Source organism: Prinia subflava, chromosome Z (assembly GCF_021018805.1).
Source record: "Prinia subflava isolate CZ2003 ecotype Zambia chromosome Z, Cam_Psub_1.2, whole genome shotgun sequence".
Classification (NCBI taxonomy): Eukaryota; Metazoa; Chordata; class Aves; order Passeriformes; family Cisticolidae; genus Prinia; species Prinia subflava.
The window spans coordinates 102,553,947-102,574,711 of NC_086283.1; the positions used below are offsets into that span (position 1 = coordinate 102,553,947).

The following is a 20,765-nucleotide window of genomic DNA, read 5'->3' on the forward strand; positions in this document are numbered from 1 at the left end:
GATTACAGAGATGCTACAACAACCTTATTAGCACAGGAATTTGCATCTCCGTCTGCCTGAACCTGGAAAATCCTGCATCGGGAGACAGCGAGAAGAGAGCTGGCACGCGAGGGCAGAAGGGTCTGAGTCCCACTGGCCCACCCACCATCCCTCCATCCATCCCTCCATCCCTCCATCCATCCATCCATCCATCCATCCATCCATCCATCCATCCATCCATCCATCCATCCATCCCTCCATCCCTCCATCCATCCCTCCATCCATCATCCATCCCTCCATCCCTCCATCCATCCATCCATCCATCCATCCATCCCTCCATCCCTCCATCCCTCCATCCATCCATCCATCCATCCATCCATCCATCCATCCATCCCTCCATCCATCCATCCATCCCTCCATCCATCCATCCATCCCTCCATCCCTCCATCCATCCATCCATCCCTCCATCCATCCATCCATCCCTACATCCATGCATCCCTCCATCCATCCATCCATCCATCCATCCATCCATCCATCCATCCCTCCATCCATCATCCATCCCTCCATCCATCCATCCATCCATCCATCCATCCATCCATCCCTCCATCCATCCCTCCATCCATCCCTCCATCCATCCATCCATCCATCCCTCCATCCATCCATCCATCCATCCATCCATCCATCCATCCCTCCATCCATCATCCATCCCTCCATCCATCCATCCATCCATCCATCCATCCCTCCATCCATCCATCCATCCATCCCTCCATCCATCCATCCATCCATCCATCCATCCCTCCATCCATCCATCCATCCATCCATCCATCCATCCCTCCATCCATCCCTCCATCCATCATCCATCCATCCATCCATCCATCCATCCCTCCATCCATCCATCCCTCCCTCCATCCATCCATCCCTCCATCCATCCATCCATCCATCCCTCCATCCCTCCATCCATCCATCCCTCCATCCATCATCCATCCCTCCATCCATCCATCCATCCCTCCATCCATCCCTCCATCCATCCCTCCATCCATCCATCCATCCATCCCTCCATCCATCCATCCATCCATCCATCCCTCCATCCCTCCATCCATCCCTCCCTCCATCCCTCCATCCATCCATCCCTCCATCCATCATCCATCCCTCCATCCATCCATCCATCCATCCATCCATCCATCCATCCATCCATCCCTCCATCCATCCATCCATCCATCCCTCCATCCATCCATCCATCCCTCCATCCATCATCCATCCCTCCATCCATCCATCCATCCATCCATCCCTCCATCCATCATCCATCCCTCCATCCATCCATCCATCCATCCATCCATCCATCCATCCATCCATCCATCCCTCCATCCATCCATCCATCCATCCCTCCATCCATCATCCATCCCTCCATCCATCCATCCATCCATCCATCCATCCATCCATCCATCCATCCCTCCATCCATCCATCCCTCCATCCATCCATCCATCCATCCACACATCCCAGCCCCTCCTGCCCGGGGTACTTGCAGGCAGACCCCAGCACACATCTAACGAGTGACAGGAGCTTGCCTCCACAAAGCCCCATAGTAAATTTGTTTATTCATTACTAAACTGAGTGCACTTACTTTACCTAAAAGCCTGTTATTTCCTGAACTTGCTGAAAGCCATTACCATTAAACAGGCTGAGTCATCCAATGGTTATAAAGACCTGCTGCACATTAAAGTTGTTAAAACCTGGTTCTTGTGCCTGTACCTATAGTTTCACCCTCCATTTACAAATGTCAGATGATTCAGTGTGCAATATTGTTTTTGAGAGCCACAAAAATGCTAGCGAAAATACGTGGTGGTAGGAAATACCTCAGTCTGAGTACTTAAGAGACTCAGAAATTTCATAAACTGTTATTTTCTATTCCCAAAATCCATTAGAAAGCCTATTTGAAAAGCCTCACTGAAGTGTGGGGTCTGAACGAAGTGAAAATTTCCATGTGTGGTGGAGAGGAAAGTTTTCAGGAGGCATTTGGAGGGCACTGACACAGGTCATCTGGGTATTACACAGCCCTGCTTCCCTCCCTGCAGCCACTCAGACCCCTCCTGTCTTCACACAAGTGCAGAGGGACATTAGTTCACTGCAGTGCAGAGCTGGAAAAATACTAGATGTATATAATGACATCAGTTAAAATGTGAAATAAGCAGCAGCCTGACAACGAAAAAAAAATAATGCTATATTTTTGGCTACACTTTTGTTCCATAGTAATGTTTACTCAGAACTATTTAAGTTTGTCAGATAAATTCTTAAAAGTTCATTATTCATTTCTTTAGATCACAGTGCAGAGTTTTTTCCAAAGAGAAAATTTCTAAAAGGAAAGAGTACATGTTGTATCAGAATAAAGCATTAATGAGCCAAATACCCTGCAACCAAGGATAAATTACAGGTTCAAGCAAGTCATTATCTTGAGTCACCTCTACTTCTGTTAAGGAACACTATCCCATAAATATGTTCCATTCAAAACAAACTGAGAAGGCAAGACTGCAGTTTCTAGGATTCTACTAAAATGGCAAGTAACAGCTTCTAAAAGAATATCAGAATTCCCTTGGTTTTTTAAATCTCAGAAAAATCTTATGCAGGACAACTTACTGGTATAAAACAGTCTTTTTATAATACAGAAGCTGTAAGAATCACATCTAGATTTCTCTAAGGTCCCTTCTGACCCACGCCATTCTATGACCCCCACATTAAACATCCAAATCCAAAATAATACAGTGGGACACAACCCAGCAAACATTTCAGTGGCCTTAAAATTTTTTCCAGATAAAAGAAATCAAAACTGCATTAGCAAGACTGGAATAATCCTAACTGGTTTTTTAGTTTTGCTTCCTGTAGCCACTAAACACGCAGAAAACTTAAGTGACACAACTCAGAACAACCTCCGTCTAGTCTGCAAATTAATCTGTAAAACAACACTAAAAGTCTATCACAAAAGTAGTTATTTCTCTACAGGTTTCCTCAGGTATTTCATCATCTCTATTGGAAGAGATCAACAGTTTCTAGGTTCCACCAAAAAAGAAAAGTTTAATTCCCCAGTCTGAACACTGTATCAATTTATACTGTTTCTGAAGAGCTTGTGTGGCACAGTAACGATGAATGGGCCCCTCATAATAATTAAAGATGTCACAATGGGGCCTTCTCGCTCCTAACTCCGGCTCTGTGTGACATGTGTGATGCTCTGGATGCCCTCAAACAGAGATCAAAGCCTCAAAACACCTCAGTCCTGTGCTGATTTGAATCACACACATTCTGCCACGCAGCGACTTGCAGTTTGTACGACTCTGAAGTACAACACAATTTTCTGGATGGCAGAAGACAAATGAGTTGTAGTAGTGTCTTGCCCCCCAAAAACGACAGAACCCTGCTGGTTGTTGCCCTGCAAGTCAGCAGAGACACAAAAAGTGGTCTGTGGAAGAGCAAACTACCTTGCACAAAGTTAAACTTTCAGAATGGTGTATATTTTGATACTAAACACCTTTTTAAGCCAAACCAGCAATCAAACTGTCATTTTTAAGGAGTCCTCTGGCCATTAACTGCAGAGTAGAAGATAAGATAGTTTAACTGCTCTGCTGCATGTGAGAAGACCCTGACACAGAGAGAAGCACCTGCTTCCCCGCAGCCCTCCGTGGCTCACACTGATCCAATCTGTCCGTCTGGGGAGCCCTCACGACCCCCGAGCTGGGGGCCTGGGCTAAAAACACTTCCAATGGCACGTGGGGCTCTCCACTGCTCCTGCCAGATGGGGGACAAGGGTATTACTGTCCCATCAGATGCCCACTCAGAATCCCCAGCAGGTTCAACCAGGCTTAAACTAAGTTCAATGATATTTCCATGTTGGAAACAGCTGATATCAGCCTAAAACCTCACCTCCATATGTTACACACGGGAAAAAACAGGCGAGCACACATGGGGTACTCCTCTTGCTGTTGACATAGCTACAGCAGCATTTTAGTACATCTGACCACAACTACACTCAAATCTTAGCAATAAAGGATGCTTGTTTCCTCTTAAAAATTAATTTCATTCTATTTACATCCTTAAGCCATGCCAGCAAGAGCCCATTTGCTACTAATATTCTCTTTTCCCTTGTCAGAATCATTGTTGTCTTCCCTTTTGTCACAGCCTTTCCAACTAATTGCAATGACACCTCCCAATTTTGGAATGGCTGATCAGCTTATAAGCTTCCCCACAGCTAATCTAGGTCAACAAGCTACTAATAAGGCCAGCATATGTTTCTTTTATTTAACGCTATTGAGATCTTCATAAACCGCTTCTGTCTCCCAATAAAAGGCACCCCAGGGATTCGAGACCCTCTGTGGGTTTGAGGAGTGACAGTGACAGAGCACAGAATGAGGGGTCTAAAAAGCACTGCACACAGAGCAGGGAGCCTGTGCCTGTGCACAGCTCAAGGAAGAGAAGGCAAAGCTGCCCGAGGTTTCACCAGGTGACTCAAGCAGTGTCTCCAGGTGTCCCACTGTGCACACAACCTCGGCTACTGGCAGCCCACACATGAAAAGCAAAGCCCAGGCTCAAGGGCTTGAAGTTGCTTGATATTCCATTTCCACAGTGTCTCTTTCAAACACAGCCTGAGCATGAGAATATCATGAAGACCCTTTATCTGAGAAGACATTAGTTTTCACTCTACTTTGAATGCTTAATAAAAATGGGATTACTACTTTTGCTGCACTGCATAGGGGTTAAAAAGAAATCTCATTATAAAGCAGTTTCCCATAAACAGAGTATAATTTCATCACAGAGTCACAGAATGGCTTGTGATGGAAGGGACCTTAATGCTCATCTATTCCCACCCCTGCCATGGCAGGGACACCTTGCACTGTCCCTGGCTGCTCCCAGCCCTGTCCAGCCTGGCCTTGGGCACTGCCAGGGATGCAGGGGCAGCCCCAGCTGCTCTGGGCACCCTGTGCCAGGGCCTGCCCACCCTCCCAGCCAGCAATTGCTGCCCAATCTCCCAGCTGGCGCTGCCCTCTGGCACTGGACGCCGTTTTATATACAGGCTAGAAAATAAATGCTTCCTTTTGTGAACAAAAGTGTTGCAAACTATTTCAAAGTTAACAAGCTCTGAATTGTCTTTGAGGATTTTAATTCTTACTTTTGAGGCAAAGTCAACCAGTCAGTACTGCAGCCTTCCATTCTGAGGAGGATTTATTGTCAGAACCTGTATCTTACAGCACATGGTAAATACCACCCAAGTGAAGTATGGAGAGAAAAATCAATACAGATTTTTCCAAGTAACAAATTCACCAGTCCAAGTATTGTATGGCAACATAAGTTTGTGGGTGAACAGGTCATCAGCTACTACTTTAAAGCAAAACACAGAAAATTAAACAAGCTGGTTAAGCTGCAGATAAATAACCTGAAGCCATATCCAGAGAAAGATGCTCTTTGCCTGTTCACCTCAGTGACACGATGTCTGCATGAAAATAATCAGGGACAGGAATTACTAAAAGCCACCATTTTCATCAACAGGTTCCCCCAAAGCATGGAATTGGAGAGTAGGGCTGTGGGGCTTCCTGCATTGACAGTGAAATTAACATAAGCCTGAGGCTAAAAATCACATGTAGAAAATGTACAAAATACAAAAACAGTCATACTGTTGTGGTAACTATCATTGAAATAATTTCTTTTCAGCACAACCCATACGTGGTTCAAAGGAGGACAAAAAATTTATCTTTTATTCTTGAATAGCTCAGACTGGAGGTACTTGAGTTTCACTATCAGAAACCAGGGATTTTTGACTATTCCCCTCACGTTATTTGCAGAGGCAGATTTCACTGCTTTAGTAAAACTGTTCATTACCCTGCATGCCTTCCTTTCTTCTTTTCTTTTGGTTAAAAAAGGGAATAGGAAAGCCGGTGCTCAGAGTGTTCACTACTGAGCAGTACAAAGCTGATGCTTAGAGGGTTCAGTATGTAACAGCTCTGGCCACAGGGCACTAATTCCAAGAGGCTTCATCATTTATTATGTTATAATTTAACCTGTGAAGTCTCTCAGTGTCTGCTGCCGTGGGAGCAGGAGCAGTTTCTTTTCTCTGGGGCCTGCCATTGTGAACACTTCTCTGCTATGATTAAGAGATCAGTAAACTGAGGTTTAATTGAATGGCCCAATTAAGAGATGAAGATTTGAACCCTAATTGCAGAAACATTGTCTACTGATCGTTCCTGCAGTGCCATGACAGGCTATCCAAGCCCAGGCTCCTGGCGTGCACGGTGTGATGCAAACCTGTGTGCTTCAAACATCCCCAGGGCTGTGCAGCTCCCAGCAACATAAACCTGTGCTCCCACAGCACCAATGCAGAAGGAATAAAGGAGGGTGGAACCAGTTTTCATGTTATGTGTTACTAAATGTACAGGTTACAAATCCATCACTGAACATCTTGCTAGTGTTATCTTGCTTTTTCTTTACTGAAAGCTGACATTCCTGAAATTGAAGAGTTTTTAAAAATAAGGTTTCCTAGTGTCAAAGGGCTTCAACTCACAAATCTGGAACAATTTTAGGAAGTTCTTTATCTGAAAAATTGCTCCAATTTACACTCATTCATTAACCTGCTGTAAGGGGAAAGATGCTGGAAAGATGAGCTTAACAAAACTAATGCATACTGTATTCACCTAATTCTATTTGTTCAATTTAGACATCTCAGTTGAAGTCTGAAATGCCAACTTAGCTCAAATCTTACAATTTAAAAATCACAATTCCTGTATGAGAAGAAACACTTCAGTTCTCTCCCCACATTTCCAAATGAGAAGTAAATTAGAAAGCGAGCAAGTCTGAAGCATTCATGCAATCAGGATTATGATTCAAAGTTTTTCCCCTTAAGAACTGCCTTTGATTTTAAGAACTCCATCTCACTAGTTCTTTCCTCCAGCTACCCCACTGCTATTTTCCAATGAAAGAGGAAGCTCTTTGCTAAATAGCTTCCCAAAAACACTGCGGACATCAAAGAAAAAAAGGCAGGAAAACAGAATGCTCACAGGGTCTAAAGTTGTGTGGGAGACATATTTGTTTATCTTCCTATGTGAGCAGCCTAGAGAATTTTGAATCAGCAGTTACATCTCATTATTGGCATTGCTAAATGACATTATTAAGCAATTGGTAAATTTTAATTTCATCACATTTACACACATACAATTTCAGATTTTTCAGTTCATTGTGGCCTCTAATACACAGGTCAGATCACACACGTCTTACTGCTCTATAAGCATTTTTTTTTCTTTATTGAAACACAGGGATTCACATAAATTTTTCTGAGCAGAGACTTGACGAAGAGCAGGTCTGAGAAGAAGGACCTGGAGGTGCTGGGGGTGAGAGCTGGACCTGCCCCAGCCTGAGCCCCCCGTGCCCTGGGCTGAGCCCCCAGCGGGGCAGCAGGGGAGGGGATTCTGCCCCTGTGCCAGGTGAGACCCCACCTGCAGAGCTGCTCCAGCCCTGCCTCCAGCAGCACAAGGACGTGGAGCTGCTGCAGCCAGGGCAGAGGAGGGCACGGAGCTGCTGCCAGGGCTGGAGCCCCTCTGCTCTGCAGCCAGCCTGGCACACCTGGGGCTCTGCCCTGCACAAGAGAAGGCTCCAGGGAGAGCTGCCAGCCCTGCCAGGGCCTCCAGGGGCTCCAGGAGAGCTGCACAGGCCCTGGGGACAAGGCCTGCAGGGACAGCACCCAGGGAATGGCTGCCAGGGAATGCCAGAGGGCAGGGTTGTACTGAGTATAAGGGAAAATTTTATTTACAGTTACTTTAAGGAAAACATTGGACAAGGTTTCGAGCAACCCAATCTAGTGGAAGGTGTCCCTGTCCACGGAATGGGAGGTGGAATGAGGTGGGATTTAGGGCCCATTCCCACAAAAACTATTCTGGGATTGTATGAAATACATTGCAGTAGCAATACAATGTTCCTGTGGAAACTTACACATTACAACTTAAAGACAATTTTTAGTTCAACATAAATGGGGCTTAAAAGGCACAGTTTAAAGTAACATCCTGTACTCTTTTTCCTAAACAACAGTCATAAACATTTTTACCCAGGAAAATCCCATCAGACTTCTGTAAGAGGAAACCATACTAAAGAAATTAAATTACTAACACAGAAAACCATAAAGCAAATAAATGGTTTTGTTTGGGGAGCTGAGACTTCTCAAATACAGCACCACAAATCATCAAGGATAGCAATTTTCACAGTAGCTTAGGAAGCATAATCAACCCTACAAAAAGATGAAGACTTTTCTGAAGAGTGAAAAAGGGAACTCAGGTCTTCATCCTCCTCTCAGATGTGAGGAACTACAGCAGTGCAGTCCAAGTTTACAAGCACTGATGTTTAAGGCTACAAGTTATTTAAGAAAAGCAGAAAAACAACGTACATAGGTCTCCAGCTTTGCTCTCCAAGCAGTTAGAGCACGGCTGTGATGACATTCAAGTACAACCTGCTGCATCCCATAGCATGCACAGGTCTCTGCTCTGCACCCCTTTAAAGCACACAGTCTTCTCTAATTCCACTTGACTCCCACCAGCACCAAGAAAATTGGCACCTCTTTCCTCATGTCATTCCCTGAATCTCACTGAAACCTCTGTGACTACTGAAGAAATTACAAAAGTCCAACCAACAGAGTTCTTAGTGTCTCACCCACCCCTGCACATGAGCAGCTCCGGTGATAATGCAGAAAAAAAGGAAAATTGGATGGTGTTTCCAGCCCCATGAAGTAATTTAATGTTAAAAGTCCACGTCTAATCAGTGAGGTGCATGGCAACCTCTAGTGGCATATCCCTGCTTAGGAAACAGCAAACATTCCAACACATGAAGATATAAGAAAAGCATTTGCCTGAAGTGATCAGTCCTCTTCCTGTCACTAATTTTATCAGAATGAGATGCAGAGGAGATGCCAGAACACACCTGATCCAAGGAAGACCCTCCAAATGTTCCATATACTGCAGCAGTCAGGCAAGCTGCAGAAAAGCCACATATCAGGAACAAAAACTGTTTCCAAATAGTTTAAAGGAATTAATACCAACTGACTTGCAGTGCTAAGTGACAAACTGAATACCTGCACTACTATGCAGGTACATTTAAATATGATTTTAAGATACTACAAACGGCAATACTCCACAGTGCAGAGCAGTACCACCCTCAGCAATCTGCTGATAAAAGAGCTGTGAGTAACTAAACACAAACCCATGGCAGCAGTGCACAGAGAATGTCAGAATCACAGAATATTCTGAGCTGCAAGGGACCCACAAGGATCATTGAGTCCAACTCTTCAGTGGATGGCCCATACAGGGATCAGAGAAAGCAAGGATTTCAAAGTCAGAGCAATCTACAACAGAGGACAGCCAACACTAAGTGAACCCTGGATATTACTAGGAAACATTTATAACTTCTATTTTTAACTTCCAGCAGCTGCTTGTGATAGATTTACACAAATCTGACGATTTTCATGCTTTGCTGGAATGTGATACAAATTACCCAGCATTATGAAGTTGTATTTTACTGAGCTCTTAAGTGCACTACATTGAATATTCCCAGCTCATTCTTTCACAGAAAATAGTCTTCAGAATTTAAAACAATTGGCTGTCTCTGCTCAGAATAGGATTAGGAAAAAGCCTGCATGGAAATGGAATTAATTCTCACATTACGGAAGGAGTCATTAGAGCATCTGGTGAGGTTTAAATTATGACTGTCTATTCAGTTGTATTGCTAAGCAGATTGTAAGTGTTTCAGAGCTACTTAATTTAGAAACCTACACCCTGAAATACTTCATGTAATATAAAGTACTATTTTGTTTTTCCTTTGCAGAAAACACTTTCTCATTAAGATGCTTGCACTCTGATGGTAAAGCAGAATAGGAGTAGAAATACACATATTCTGCTTTGCCATCATGGAACAAAGCTGAGTCCAGCACTGCTGGCTAAATTCAGTAATTGTGGATAACAGACTTTCTAAGGAAGAAAAAGGAAGGACCATACATGACTCAAACACCAGCCCCTTAGGAAATACATGTAGTTGTACTGCTTTTCCTGGTAACTCAAACTTCATAGCAAATCTAGTGCATTTTGAGAGGAAATCAGGTTAAAATACTTCCTCGACCGTGATTAAACCTGCCAAGGAACCCAGGGCTGTAAAGTTCCTTAGAAGAAAATGCAGTAACCTCTAATAGGAGATTGGCTGCTCCTGGAACTGGCTCTTCCAGCCAGCCAGCCCATGACCTAGTCCCACAGGACACTTTACAACAGATTTTAATACATTTTTAAAGTAGTGTCTTTTGATTTTACAAGTAATCATTATCACAGCGACAAACTGAATTCCAGTCTTGGTGGTCATTTTTGCCTATTGTCCAGATGTACAGTTCTCTAACTCCAGAACAAGATCCTCTTTCCCTAATACTCCTCTTGTTTTGCTGGTTCTGTTTCAAATCCAGAGTCACCTCCTTCATTACAATCTCAGAATAATATGGAGTGCCTGGCTACAACAAGACAGAAGCTTAAAAGCAACAGCATCGAATACCTTTGGACTATGTAAGAATGTCATAGCATACATAATACAGATCTCATTGCCTTTTTCTTTTTTTTTTTTTTTTGCTTCTGCAGTTGTTAAGTATGACCATTCTCTCTACCAACCCTCAGATTACTTCCAGGCAGAATAAAACAGCTCCAACCCTGCTGGCACCAATGGCTGGGACAGCCAGCATCCCTCTCTCTGCTGTCGCACCAGACTAACATGCCTACAATTCTCCAAATGCACTGAGGTCTCACACTAACTTATAGCATCATAAGATAGAATTACAGAACCACTTAGGTTGGAAAACCTCTTGAAGACCATTGAGTCCAACCATTCCCCCAGCACTGCCCAAGGCCACCACTGACCCATGTCCCCAGGTGCCACATGGATTTTAAACACCTCCAGGGATGGGGACTCGATGATCTTGCACTCTGACAGAATTTCCTTTCCCTGTTTTCTGCCATTCACCCCTTTGTCTTCCTTCCACACACATCAGTGTCGAGCAGCAGAACAAGTCTGTCTGCCTCCAATGAGAATATCACAGCTAAAAATCAAGCAGCAATGTTAAAGCCATGTGGTAACTATGCAGGTCGAGAGACATGAGGAATAAGGCTCCCAAACTTTAAAAGATCCTAATAAAATGCTGCATGAAATGAGCGAAAGAGAAATTCTTGGGTGTCTCTTACTGAGAGTAGTAAGATAACTGCTTCCTGCCCCCAAATATAACCAGAAGAACATATCTCACTTTGGGTTGCAGAAAGAGATGTAGGATAAAACAGAACAAAATCAGGATTCTAGGAACAAGCTCTGAAGTGGCAAATGAAGTACCCCAGTAAGGACCAGACCAAGTTTTTGAGAGTCAGAGAAGTGTATCTCACACCACACCAGGACCTCTGATTTCAGAACATTCATTTCAAACAGTTGCTAAAATTCAGACTTCATGTCTACGGTTTGAAAAATGAGCACAGCAAATATTTAAGACAATGTCTGTGGCAAGTAAGGGGAAAATAGCTCCATTTCAAACTCTGAACCCTCTTTACTTCTGCCAAGGGTATGAAAAGAGGGCAAGACTCAGGCAGGTGAAAGGCACCAACACAATGCATTCATTCTGGTAACCTGTCCTACATTCACCATCAACCATTTTCAAAGGAGAAGTGTCTTGGAGAGAATTAAATCCTTAAGAACAAGCTGTATGTCATGTTAACCCAGTCCTTGACAGAGTGTACAGGTACACAATTATTATTTTTGGCACGCAGTCTGTACCTGACAAGCCCTGTAACAATTTATTCCGGATCACATTAAAGAGGACCTTCCCGGCTTCCCTTGGAGCGTGGAGCAAGGCTGGCTGCCAAGATGAGAAGGATGCCTGGCTCCTTCCAGGGTTACCTGCCTCCACAATGTGCTCTGCAGCACAGAAACACAACAGGAAGGACCAGCTTCAATGTCTGCTTCTTCAAAGTGCTGGCCTTGTTTTAGAACCAGAGTAGAAACTGCCTACTGACTACTATACAGGATAATAAACTTCATCGTTTGAAAAGCATAGATCCAGGCTTTATTGCCTGTATTTGCAGGGTATTGCCACAAAATGATCATTTAATTATGCATGATTTAAAAAACAGACCTTTTGCCAAATATGCAGGAAGAAATAAGCTGAAAATCCATGCTGTATAGTACTTCAGAACCACTACTCAGTGCATTTTTACAATAACTGAATACATGACTGAATTTGTAACACACAAATCCCTGAAAACTTTCTGGTTTGAGGGCAGCTATTGAGCTGTTCTGTTAAGAGGATCAAAAGGCAGAAGTTCCTCAGACAGAGAAAGTAGTACTTTTTCTGTCCATTCAGAGCAGGTTCAAATATAGAGCAGTAAGATTTATTCTGGGATTATTTAGTTACTCAGTTATCATTTCTGTTGTTTAGTTCATTGGTATCTTCTAAGCCATATACAATTAAAGTTTCTGCACTACTAAAGCATACAAAATTCAGGTTTCTCTCCTCCCCAGTTTCAGTAAAGCTGATTTTCCAGCAGAGTCCTCATATTTACCTGATGATCCTCTGAGCAGCATACTGATGAAGCGAGCGGAACTGCGCCGACATGTTTGCTAAGGCTGCCAGACAATTTGTGTGGAGGTATTTGTCCTGTCAGAAAGAAGAGGAAAGATAAAAAAACCTACACATCAAAACGTTTGTTGGATATGCACTGACACTTCCTGCAGGAATTGTTCACAAGACTGAGTAATATATGTTGTTTTAAAACCAAAGGCAGAAATGCAAAGTGTATATTCTTGGCGGTGTTTGAACATGTTTTCTTAAAACATAAGGCTTATTAAAGAGTGATTTCACACAGATTTCAGAGTCTATATACATATATGTATAGACGTGTTTGTGTTTGTCTTTCAGTGTTTATTTGCAATTGCACCACAGCTGTAACATATACACAAAGATATTTTAATCCTCTTTACCTTGTTCTTTCTCCCTCTGGTAGTCTTATCCTAAAACTTTCTACTTCATAACTCATCTCCCTTTTGACTCTTTCACACCATTCCATATATCCCACTACAACCACACCATACTTTAGAGCACTGGTCCTCATTTCAGGATCCCTGAAACCATTTGACCAGATAAGCATTTTGCTCATGGTCTATTCAAAGCCAAGAGTTCTCAAAGAATTAAACTTGTCCACTTACCAATCCAATAGCGAATAATATCCCTATTCAAGTCTAAAATATTCATTTACATAACTAATTTCTAAATTTCTAAATACTAAATTCTAAATACTTCAAATATATGCCTCATTCTTGTTCCTTCCAATTCTTTTCATCATAAAAGTAAAATCCTTAATTTTTCCAGTTTAAAATATATTTAATATTTTGGCTACTGTTTAATGTAAAAAATTCTTTGCCTTTAATTATTGAACATAATCAGAAGTGTGTATTACTATGTTTGTGTTTGCAAAAAAAGGTAAAAAAAGAAATGCTTGAAAAATGCACAAAATCAATCTAGGCTGTAAGGCTCTGACGTTAAAGCCGTTTTGCTTTACCAGAGCTCAAAAAAGGTCTTCTGGCCCAGTCCTACTGTACTTCCTAAAAAAACTAACAATAAATAGACCTGAAATTCCCACTTTTAAATCATTCAGAGAGGCAAACAGCCTGTAAGGAATCATTTCTCCTCATGAAACTAAGGAATTCTTTCTTCTCAACTGAAGATGAGCTTGATGCCTGAACAAAGGTCTTTAGAGAACCATACTCACTGAACTGGAAGGCAACACAGAAATTGTGTTACAAGTTCACAATCACTTAACACAGCTGATCTATTTTCTTCCCTCCTGCAAATCCAACTGGTTGCAATAGAATTAATAAAATTCCATCCCGTTTGAAGCTGAATTCAAGCTGCTGAGGTCAGGAATTCACAAGTGCTCCGTGTGACTCTTACCCTTGTCCGTGTCATGTTGTACTGGATGGTTCTTATCACAACCAGTATCAGAAGACTCCCAAGTGAGATCTCTGTTAGGACACGCTCAGCATACCAAGTGATATTTTTCAGTATCTGCAAAAATAAAAAATAAAAAATAAAAGAACAAGGCTCTTCAGCACCTAGGTCTGAATGAGAACATAGGAAGATGTCTGGACTCTCACATTCCTTAAGACATGAAAATTAGTTTCCAGTCTGAAGTATGATTTAATTTTTGTACTCCAAAGCTTAATTAATACAAAATTTACAAAATAATACTAAGTCAGGCCTCTGCAGAACTGTCACCTAGCAGATCTCATCAACTTATGGAAGTATGTAGAAAGTGCAGAAAGATGATTACATTTAGCAATTAGCTAATTTCTATGCCCTATGCCACCACACTCATATACTTATTTGATCTTACCCTTTACACTTTATAAAGTCTCCATTTACACACAAGACACCCGACTAATTCTGCCAATGCCTTCCCATTTTCCCTGACACAGGAGCTCTGACTGATGGGCAAGAGCACACACACTGAAGGTTGGGGGCAGATCAACAGCGTGTGGGCTTCACACTGAAGCATTTCCCTTGAAAAGTATGAAGTCTCTTCCCATAACACTCAGAGAAAGTCATCAGCTGGATTAAGAGCACTGTTCCTTTCACTGCCCTCCACTATCAGGGTGGATGAAGCTAACCACCATTTCCAAGTTCATTGCAGAAGGATAATCAATCTGCTCTTTCCCTGTAGTCACCCAACCTACATGGAGGAAACGTGCACCCAACACCCTGCCTTGAAGGACTGGTAAAAATTACTCAACAGGAACTAAAAACATGGAAAATATCCTCTGTAAATTCAGGGTTATTCTTGGCCAAAACATAAATATGTTTAACAAGGACAAGTGCACACAAAGCTATTGCTCTGTGTAACTTGAGAGAGACGAGAGAGACTTGGGAGAGCTGGAGAGACAGGAATGGGGAATGGAGAGAATGGGGAATGCCTTCCCACTGCCAGTGGGCAGGGTTAGGTGGGATATTGGGAAGGAATTCCTGGCTGTGAGGGTGGGAGGCCCTGGCACAGGGTGCCCAGGATTTGGAATCCCTGGAATTGTCCAAGGCCAGGCTGGACAGGGCTGGGAGCAGCCTGGGATTGGTGTCCTTGTCCAGGGGGTGGAACCCCGAGATGAACTTTGAGGTCTCTTCCAACCCAAACCATTCTGTGAGTCTGTACCTTTGGAAGCTCTTTCACAGTACAAGAGACATTTGAAAAAGCACCTTCATTATGATTCATAGGTAAGCTGATAAAGTCTGAGGTATACAAATAATTTTTGATTATATATGAAGAGACAAAATAAAAATTCAGATTCTTGACATAAAGTTAAAAATAATTTTTTGAAAGCACCTCCAATATCACATGCTGGACAGTACCTGGCTCTCTGTCAGCACCTTCCTATTTCCCACAAGGAAGCTAAAATGAAGCCACTGACTGTAACCCATAGATGGGAAAAACAATATTTCATGGCAAAGGTGGCAAAACATCCCCAGGTAGCGGCTGAGGTGTCATGGTTGATGGTAAGCAGATTTGCTAAAAGGATCAAAAAATCAGAACAGGTGGGAGACAGAGAAACTTGAGAGGTATTTAAGGGGAGAATGGTCCAGGCTGAGGAACGAGTAGGAAATAAGAAATCACTACAAGAAATTTTTCCACAAATAGCAGGCAGTGAGTGGATGAGGAAACCAGTATAATTTCTGGTTACAAGTCACTAATACTATTTTAAGACAAAGTGATGATGGTATAAATGAAAACAAGTCATCCAAGGAGTTTTAGTAAACAAGGACAACTAGATGGGATGAACAACATAGATGTTTAACATGAAATGCCTGAAAGACAAAGCAAAATCAACACATATTTTCACAAAAAAAGGCATCTAACAATTTCAAAAGCTGTTGAGGTAAATAATTAATGAATCACACATATGAACTTCACTGCAAGAAGATACTGTGCTAGTGGAGAACTTGATCATCCCAAGGCTGCTAAGTATAAACATATGGTAAGATATAACAAGTTCATGGGTTACTTCATAAATGCAAAATGCTGAAGTAAGTGTAGACATTCATCCCGGTTGCCTTAATTGTAATTTCTTAATAACAGCTTATTTATGACTATGTGAATATACCTGTTCTCAAGAGAAGATTTTATATAAAGTAATAAATTAACCATTTTAACAAGAATTTCAAGCTCAAATATCTCCAGCTCAGCCCTGGAACCTTCCAGAAGAAAAACATTCTGTTATTTGAAGAACACAGTATATGATCATTAAATAATGGTTACTCTCAGTAATACGTAAATATAGCAGGGATAAGTTGTGGTTGCACATTTCACTTCCTGACATTTAAATGCTTATTGAAATTTTAACAGACTTTTTAAAAAACAAAATACAGCTATGAAAATGGATAGTATAAAATACTATGTTTTAACACGACACACAATGTAAATTGAAACCAATTGTACATAAAGGGATGTATTTCCTGATGATTATTGAAAAGAAAGAATTTTACTCAATTTGCTCTCAAACTATACCCAAGAGTTTAGGTTGGGGTTTTTTTCTCCTTCTTGGACAAAATACACTTATCCTGGCCAAAAAACCATCAACTTAACTGATTAAATGTCTAATAAGTTACTTTTTGTAGTCTCTGAGTTATGAGTGAAATAGCAAAGCAACCTCCTCCCACAGCTAAAACAATCTCCATGTTTCCTCCCACCCTCTTTGGTGCTGTTCCTGCACTTCACCAACCAAAGTGCAAGTTCACGATTCACTCTGTGCTGGAACTGAGAGCAGATTCCATCATGTGCTCCCTCCCAGTGGGACAAGAGGAATGGGACTGGGACAAGTTAAGTAGTTTCAAGTAGTACCTTGAGCCCTCCAACATCTTCAGACACATCTTTCTCACACACCCATGGATCTCTGAGGCCATCACCCTTCCTGTTTTCCCTCCTTGTAGCTTATTCCCACCTCCTCGCCCTCCCAGACCCCATTCCTTCTCAGTTCTTTCTTTCACCTCTTTTCACTCCCCCCACCCACACCTTATCATCCTAGCACCACAGAATGGTTTATGTTAGAAGGACTTTAAAGCTCAACCCACCTTCCACTGCCCCAGGCTGCTCCCAGCCCTGTCCAGCCTGGCCTTGGGCACTGCCAGGGATGCAGGGGCAGCCACAGCTGCTCTGGGCACCCTGTGCCAGGGACTCAGCACTCTCACAGGGAAGAATTTCTTTCCATTATCTCATCTAACCCTGCCTTCTGTCAGGGTGAGGCCACTCTCCTTTATCCTACCCTGCCCATCCCAGTCTCTCATCAAAAAGAAGCTTGACTTGACCTTCTCCAGCTTTTTGTCACTTCGTTCCTATCCTGCCTGTTTACTCATATCTCTTCTCAGCACCCAAAAACCTTACCCACTTCTTGTTTAACTCTTGTTCCTCTCCCCCACTGCACCATCCCATGTTCCACGTACAGCCCGTCTCAGCCTGTTTCACATTTCTCCCAGCTGCTGTCACATCAGGGCTCCCACTCATTTTCCCCAAGGTGTGGATGTGGCACTTGGGGACATGGGTCACTGTGGCCTTGGGCGAATGGTTGGGCCCAGTGGCCCTGCAGGGCTTTTCCAAACAGTTCTGTGTGGTGTCAGCTCCAGCCCAGCAGCAGCACAAACACCCCGGGAGCTCCGTCCTGTCCCACGGGAGCTGCACAGGCTGCAGCTCGTCCCTGCCCGTCTCAGCTGATAACGTGATCCCTGGGCAGGGGAGGATGCACACAGCCCAGATGGCTCCGGGAGCAGCAAAATGAGAATATTCAGTTTCCACAGACGTCAGGCCACCTCCGGCTACGTCTCTGCTGCGCAGATGGAAACAGGCTGCTCCCTGTGCCCAGAGACTGATAATTTGGTCACATTTAATCATATTATCAGCAGCAGAGCCCTGGCACAAAGGCCACCTGCCAAATTGCAGATTCTTAATGCAAAACATGAAGTTACCGGGGCTCATTAAGTAACACGTTGACAGCTGTAAGCATGGACAAAGACAAGTTAATGCTCCAGTCTCACCCCAGTAAACCTTCAATGGTTCTCCCTGAAAATCTGAAAACACCAACCTGGGGAAAATGACAGTTACTGAGATAACTATTCCTTGAAATAGTACACCACTCTTAAAAAAAAGTAGATAAATTCACAGTTATAAAGTTACACACCACAACCTGTTACCTGTCCTCCACACTGAGGAAAGCAACCTGAGCTGGTAGGAAATGAAATGGCCATTTCAAAAACAACAACAGCAACCACCACCATCCATTTTGGGTTTCAGAGACATGAAGCATGAAAATATCTTGAATTTCAAAATCTACATGGAACTTGTGACCCCACTGACCAATCTCATTGGTTTGCAGTTAACATTATAAAGGGGAAAAAAAAGAAGCAGCTTAGTCCTGGGGTGGTCTTGCAAGAACAATTTTAAACGAAATTACAATGTTTTGATTAATCATTCTTTTGAATACTAGGATCTTGGATAGTTCCAACTCAGGGAGCACAAGGTGCAGATGCAAAGAGCAGGAGCTCAGTTCCACATATACCAAGCAGTGAGATTCTCGGTTTCCCACAACTTCGCTCGTGAGAAATTTTTTAACACGCTAAAAATAAACACAGTTAAATCGTGATTTACACTCCATCATAACTTACTACAGCATAAAGTGCTACAGTAGCACAATAAGGTTACTGCCACATAAAATACTGTATGATGTTATTTTGATGTCTGATGTAATTTTATTTAGAAATTCATAAATCAGAGACAAAAGATCACCAATACTTGTCCCTCTGGGGAATTCTTACATTTACTTGTTTACTCTACTATTATAATTATTGTTATTATTAGTGAAAGAAATTGAGTTCTGTGTGGTTACAGTGACCCAACTGCATTAAGCCAGCTGCAAGAACAGGACCTATGATTTTGATCATATTTTCCAGGTAGTTAAGACCACATTCAACTTAAATAAAAAATGCTTCAGCATCCTACAGAAGTCAAAAAGAGTTTCTGTGGTTTCCTGAGCTCCTTACCAGTTGATATAAATACCAGATTTATAAAACATTGCTCACCAAAAATAATCCTAAAAATCAATAAATAAATGTGGGTTAAATGCCACAAAGGAAAATAGCCCATAAATGAACTGTACAGTCATGGTTCTTATAAGAACAGTAGACAGGATACACAGCAGAGAGAAAAACAGGTTGATCCAGAATACAGCATATAATCTTTTCTTCATCTTTTACCCAAGTGATGGAGGAAAAAAATAGTCCTACTATAACTGATAAAATTTGGTATGTATTTGCATGCATGAGGCTTATGAAACTGATGCTACATACTTAAATTTTTCAGAAAGGCCTACACAGATTATCTGACTCCCATCATTTTGCAGACCTGTAATACCCTCTTAGGCTTTAGGAGACGTGGAGTCAATATTTAAGAAAGTTTAAGACTAATTTTGTACCTAATACTGGAGTTTTTAAACAGTAACTTGCTCATTCATCTCTAGAATGAATAGAAAACATATATTTAATTAATTTAAAGACATGAGTGAGGGGAATGGATTTATAAGCATGACTTTGAAACTTTTTTCCCCTTACACTTCTTTCCCTCCTTGGGATCTGCAGGAATGTGTAGGAGAAGCTCAAACAGACAGGCATGCAGGCTCAGGCACCTCACAGCCACCTCTCATCATCCACCTAAGAACCAAACCCAGCAGAACTCTGGCCACACAGCTCTATTAACAAATGGAACAAGGTGCCATGGAGCAGGAAAATGCAACCACAGAGGGAAAGAAAGAAGCAGTTAGTGAACATCTGAAGTAAAATTTAAAAAAAAAAAGGTGAAAAAAATGGAAGAAGCAAAGGCATGACTGAAAAAAAGATCAGTGCGGGGTAAAAGGAACGAGGTGGGGGTTGTGTTTTTATTAAGACAGAAGTAGTAAACCAATATCCACATTGCAAGCAAACACTACAACTCTGTTGGCAGGTTTAGCTGAAAGGCAGGATGAACCGGACAAGGAAACTTGATTTATGTTTTCATTCCAGAGCTGGATACTCATTAAGGAATTTTAGGGAAATATTCCACTTTTGCTCATCCAGTAAGGACTTTATTGAAAAAACACGTGTAAAGGCTCTGAAATGAACAGAGTGTGATAGGGGAAGAGACTGAGTCAGGAATGACACCTTGTCTGCTGAATTCCAACTCTCAACAAGCCAAATTTATGAGACAGGATAAATGACTCAGTAACATGGAGCCCAAAAATACACATCACACACGTGCACCTCTGGTTCAAGGCACACAAAGCTGAAGGCTGGAAAAAGCCTCAAGAAAATGTTTCAGTCATATGCACATTTACTATAGGTGCCCCTAAAAGCTGCTTCCAAAAAGGTATTCCCAGGAAACTGCACTTAAATAATCTCTTCCTGCTTTCTATACACACAGCTATACTAAACAATCTGAATCTTTTCTGATTCTGGATCTGAAATCTGAAAAATACTCTAAGTCTGTACTGCTTGGCACCAAGAAAAAATGCCAGCTCCCTCCAAAATAGGCTGTAAATTCACCTGTCTTGGTGAAGGGAGAGTTCTGTTCAGGAGCCTTGAAACTTGCTTTCAGCATTTTGCATTTCAATAATTTCACAAAGATAATAATTCACAAAGATATTATTTCCCCAAAAGAGAATTTCTGTGTCCCAGTCGAAAACATTAAATTAGATCAGT

General features: G+C 42.2%; 1 protein-coding gene across 5 annotated transcripts in view; it reads right to left on the reverse strand.

Moving 5' to 3' along the window:
* The window catches only part of DYM (dymeclin), a 209,298-nt gene that overhangs the window by 101,758 nt on the left and 86,775 nt on the right, over positions 1–20,765 (reverse strand). For all 5 annotated transcript variants that reach the window (XM_063422109.1, XM_063422108.1, XM_063422105.1 and 2 more), the window contains 2 exons: positions 13,956–14,069; positions 12,568–12,662 (listed from right to left, as the gene is read on the reverse strand). In XM_063422109.1, the coding sequence (XP_063278179.1) occupies positions 12,568–12,662; positions 13,956–14,069 (209 nt within the window). The remainder of the gene's footprint in view (positions 1–12,567; positions 12,663–13,955; positions 14,070–20,765) is intronic.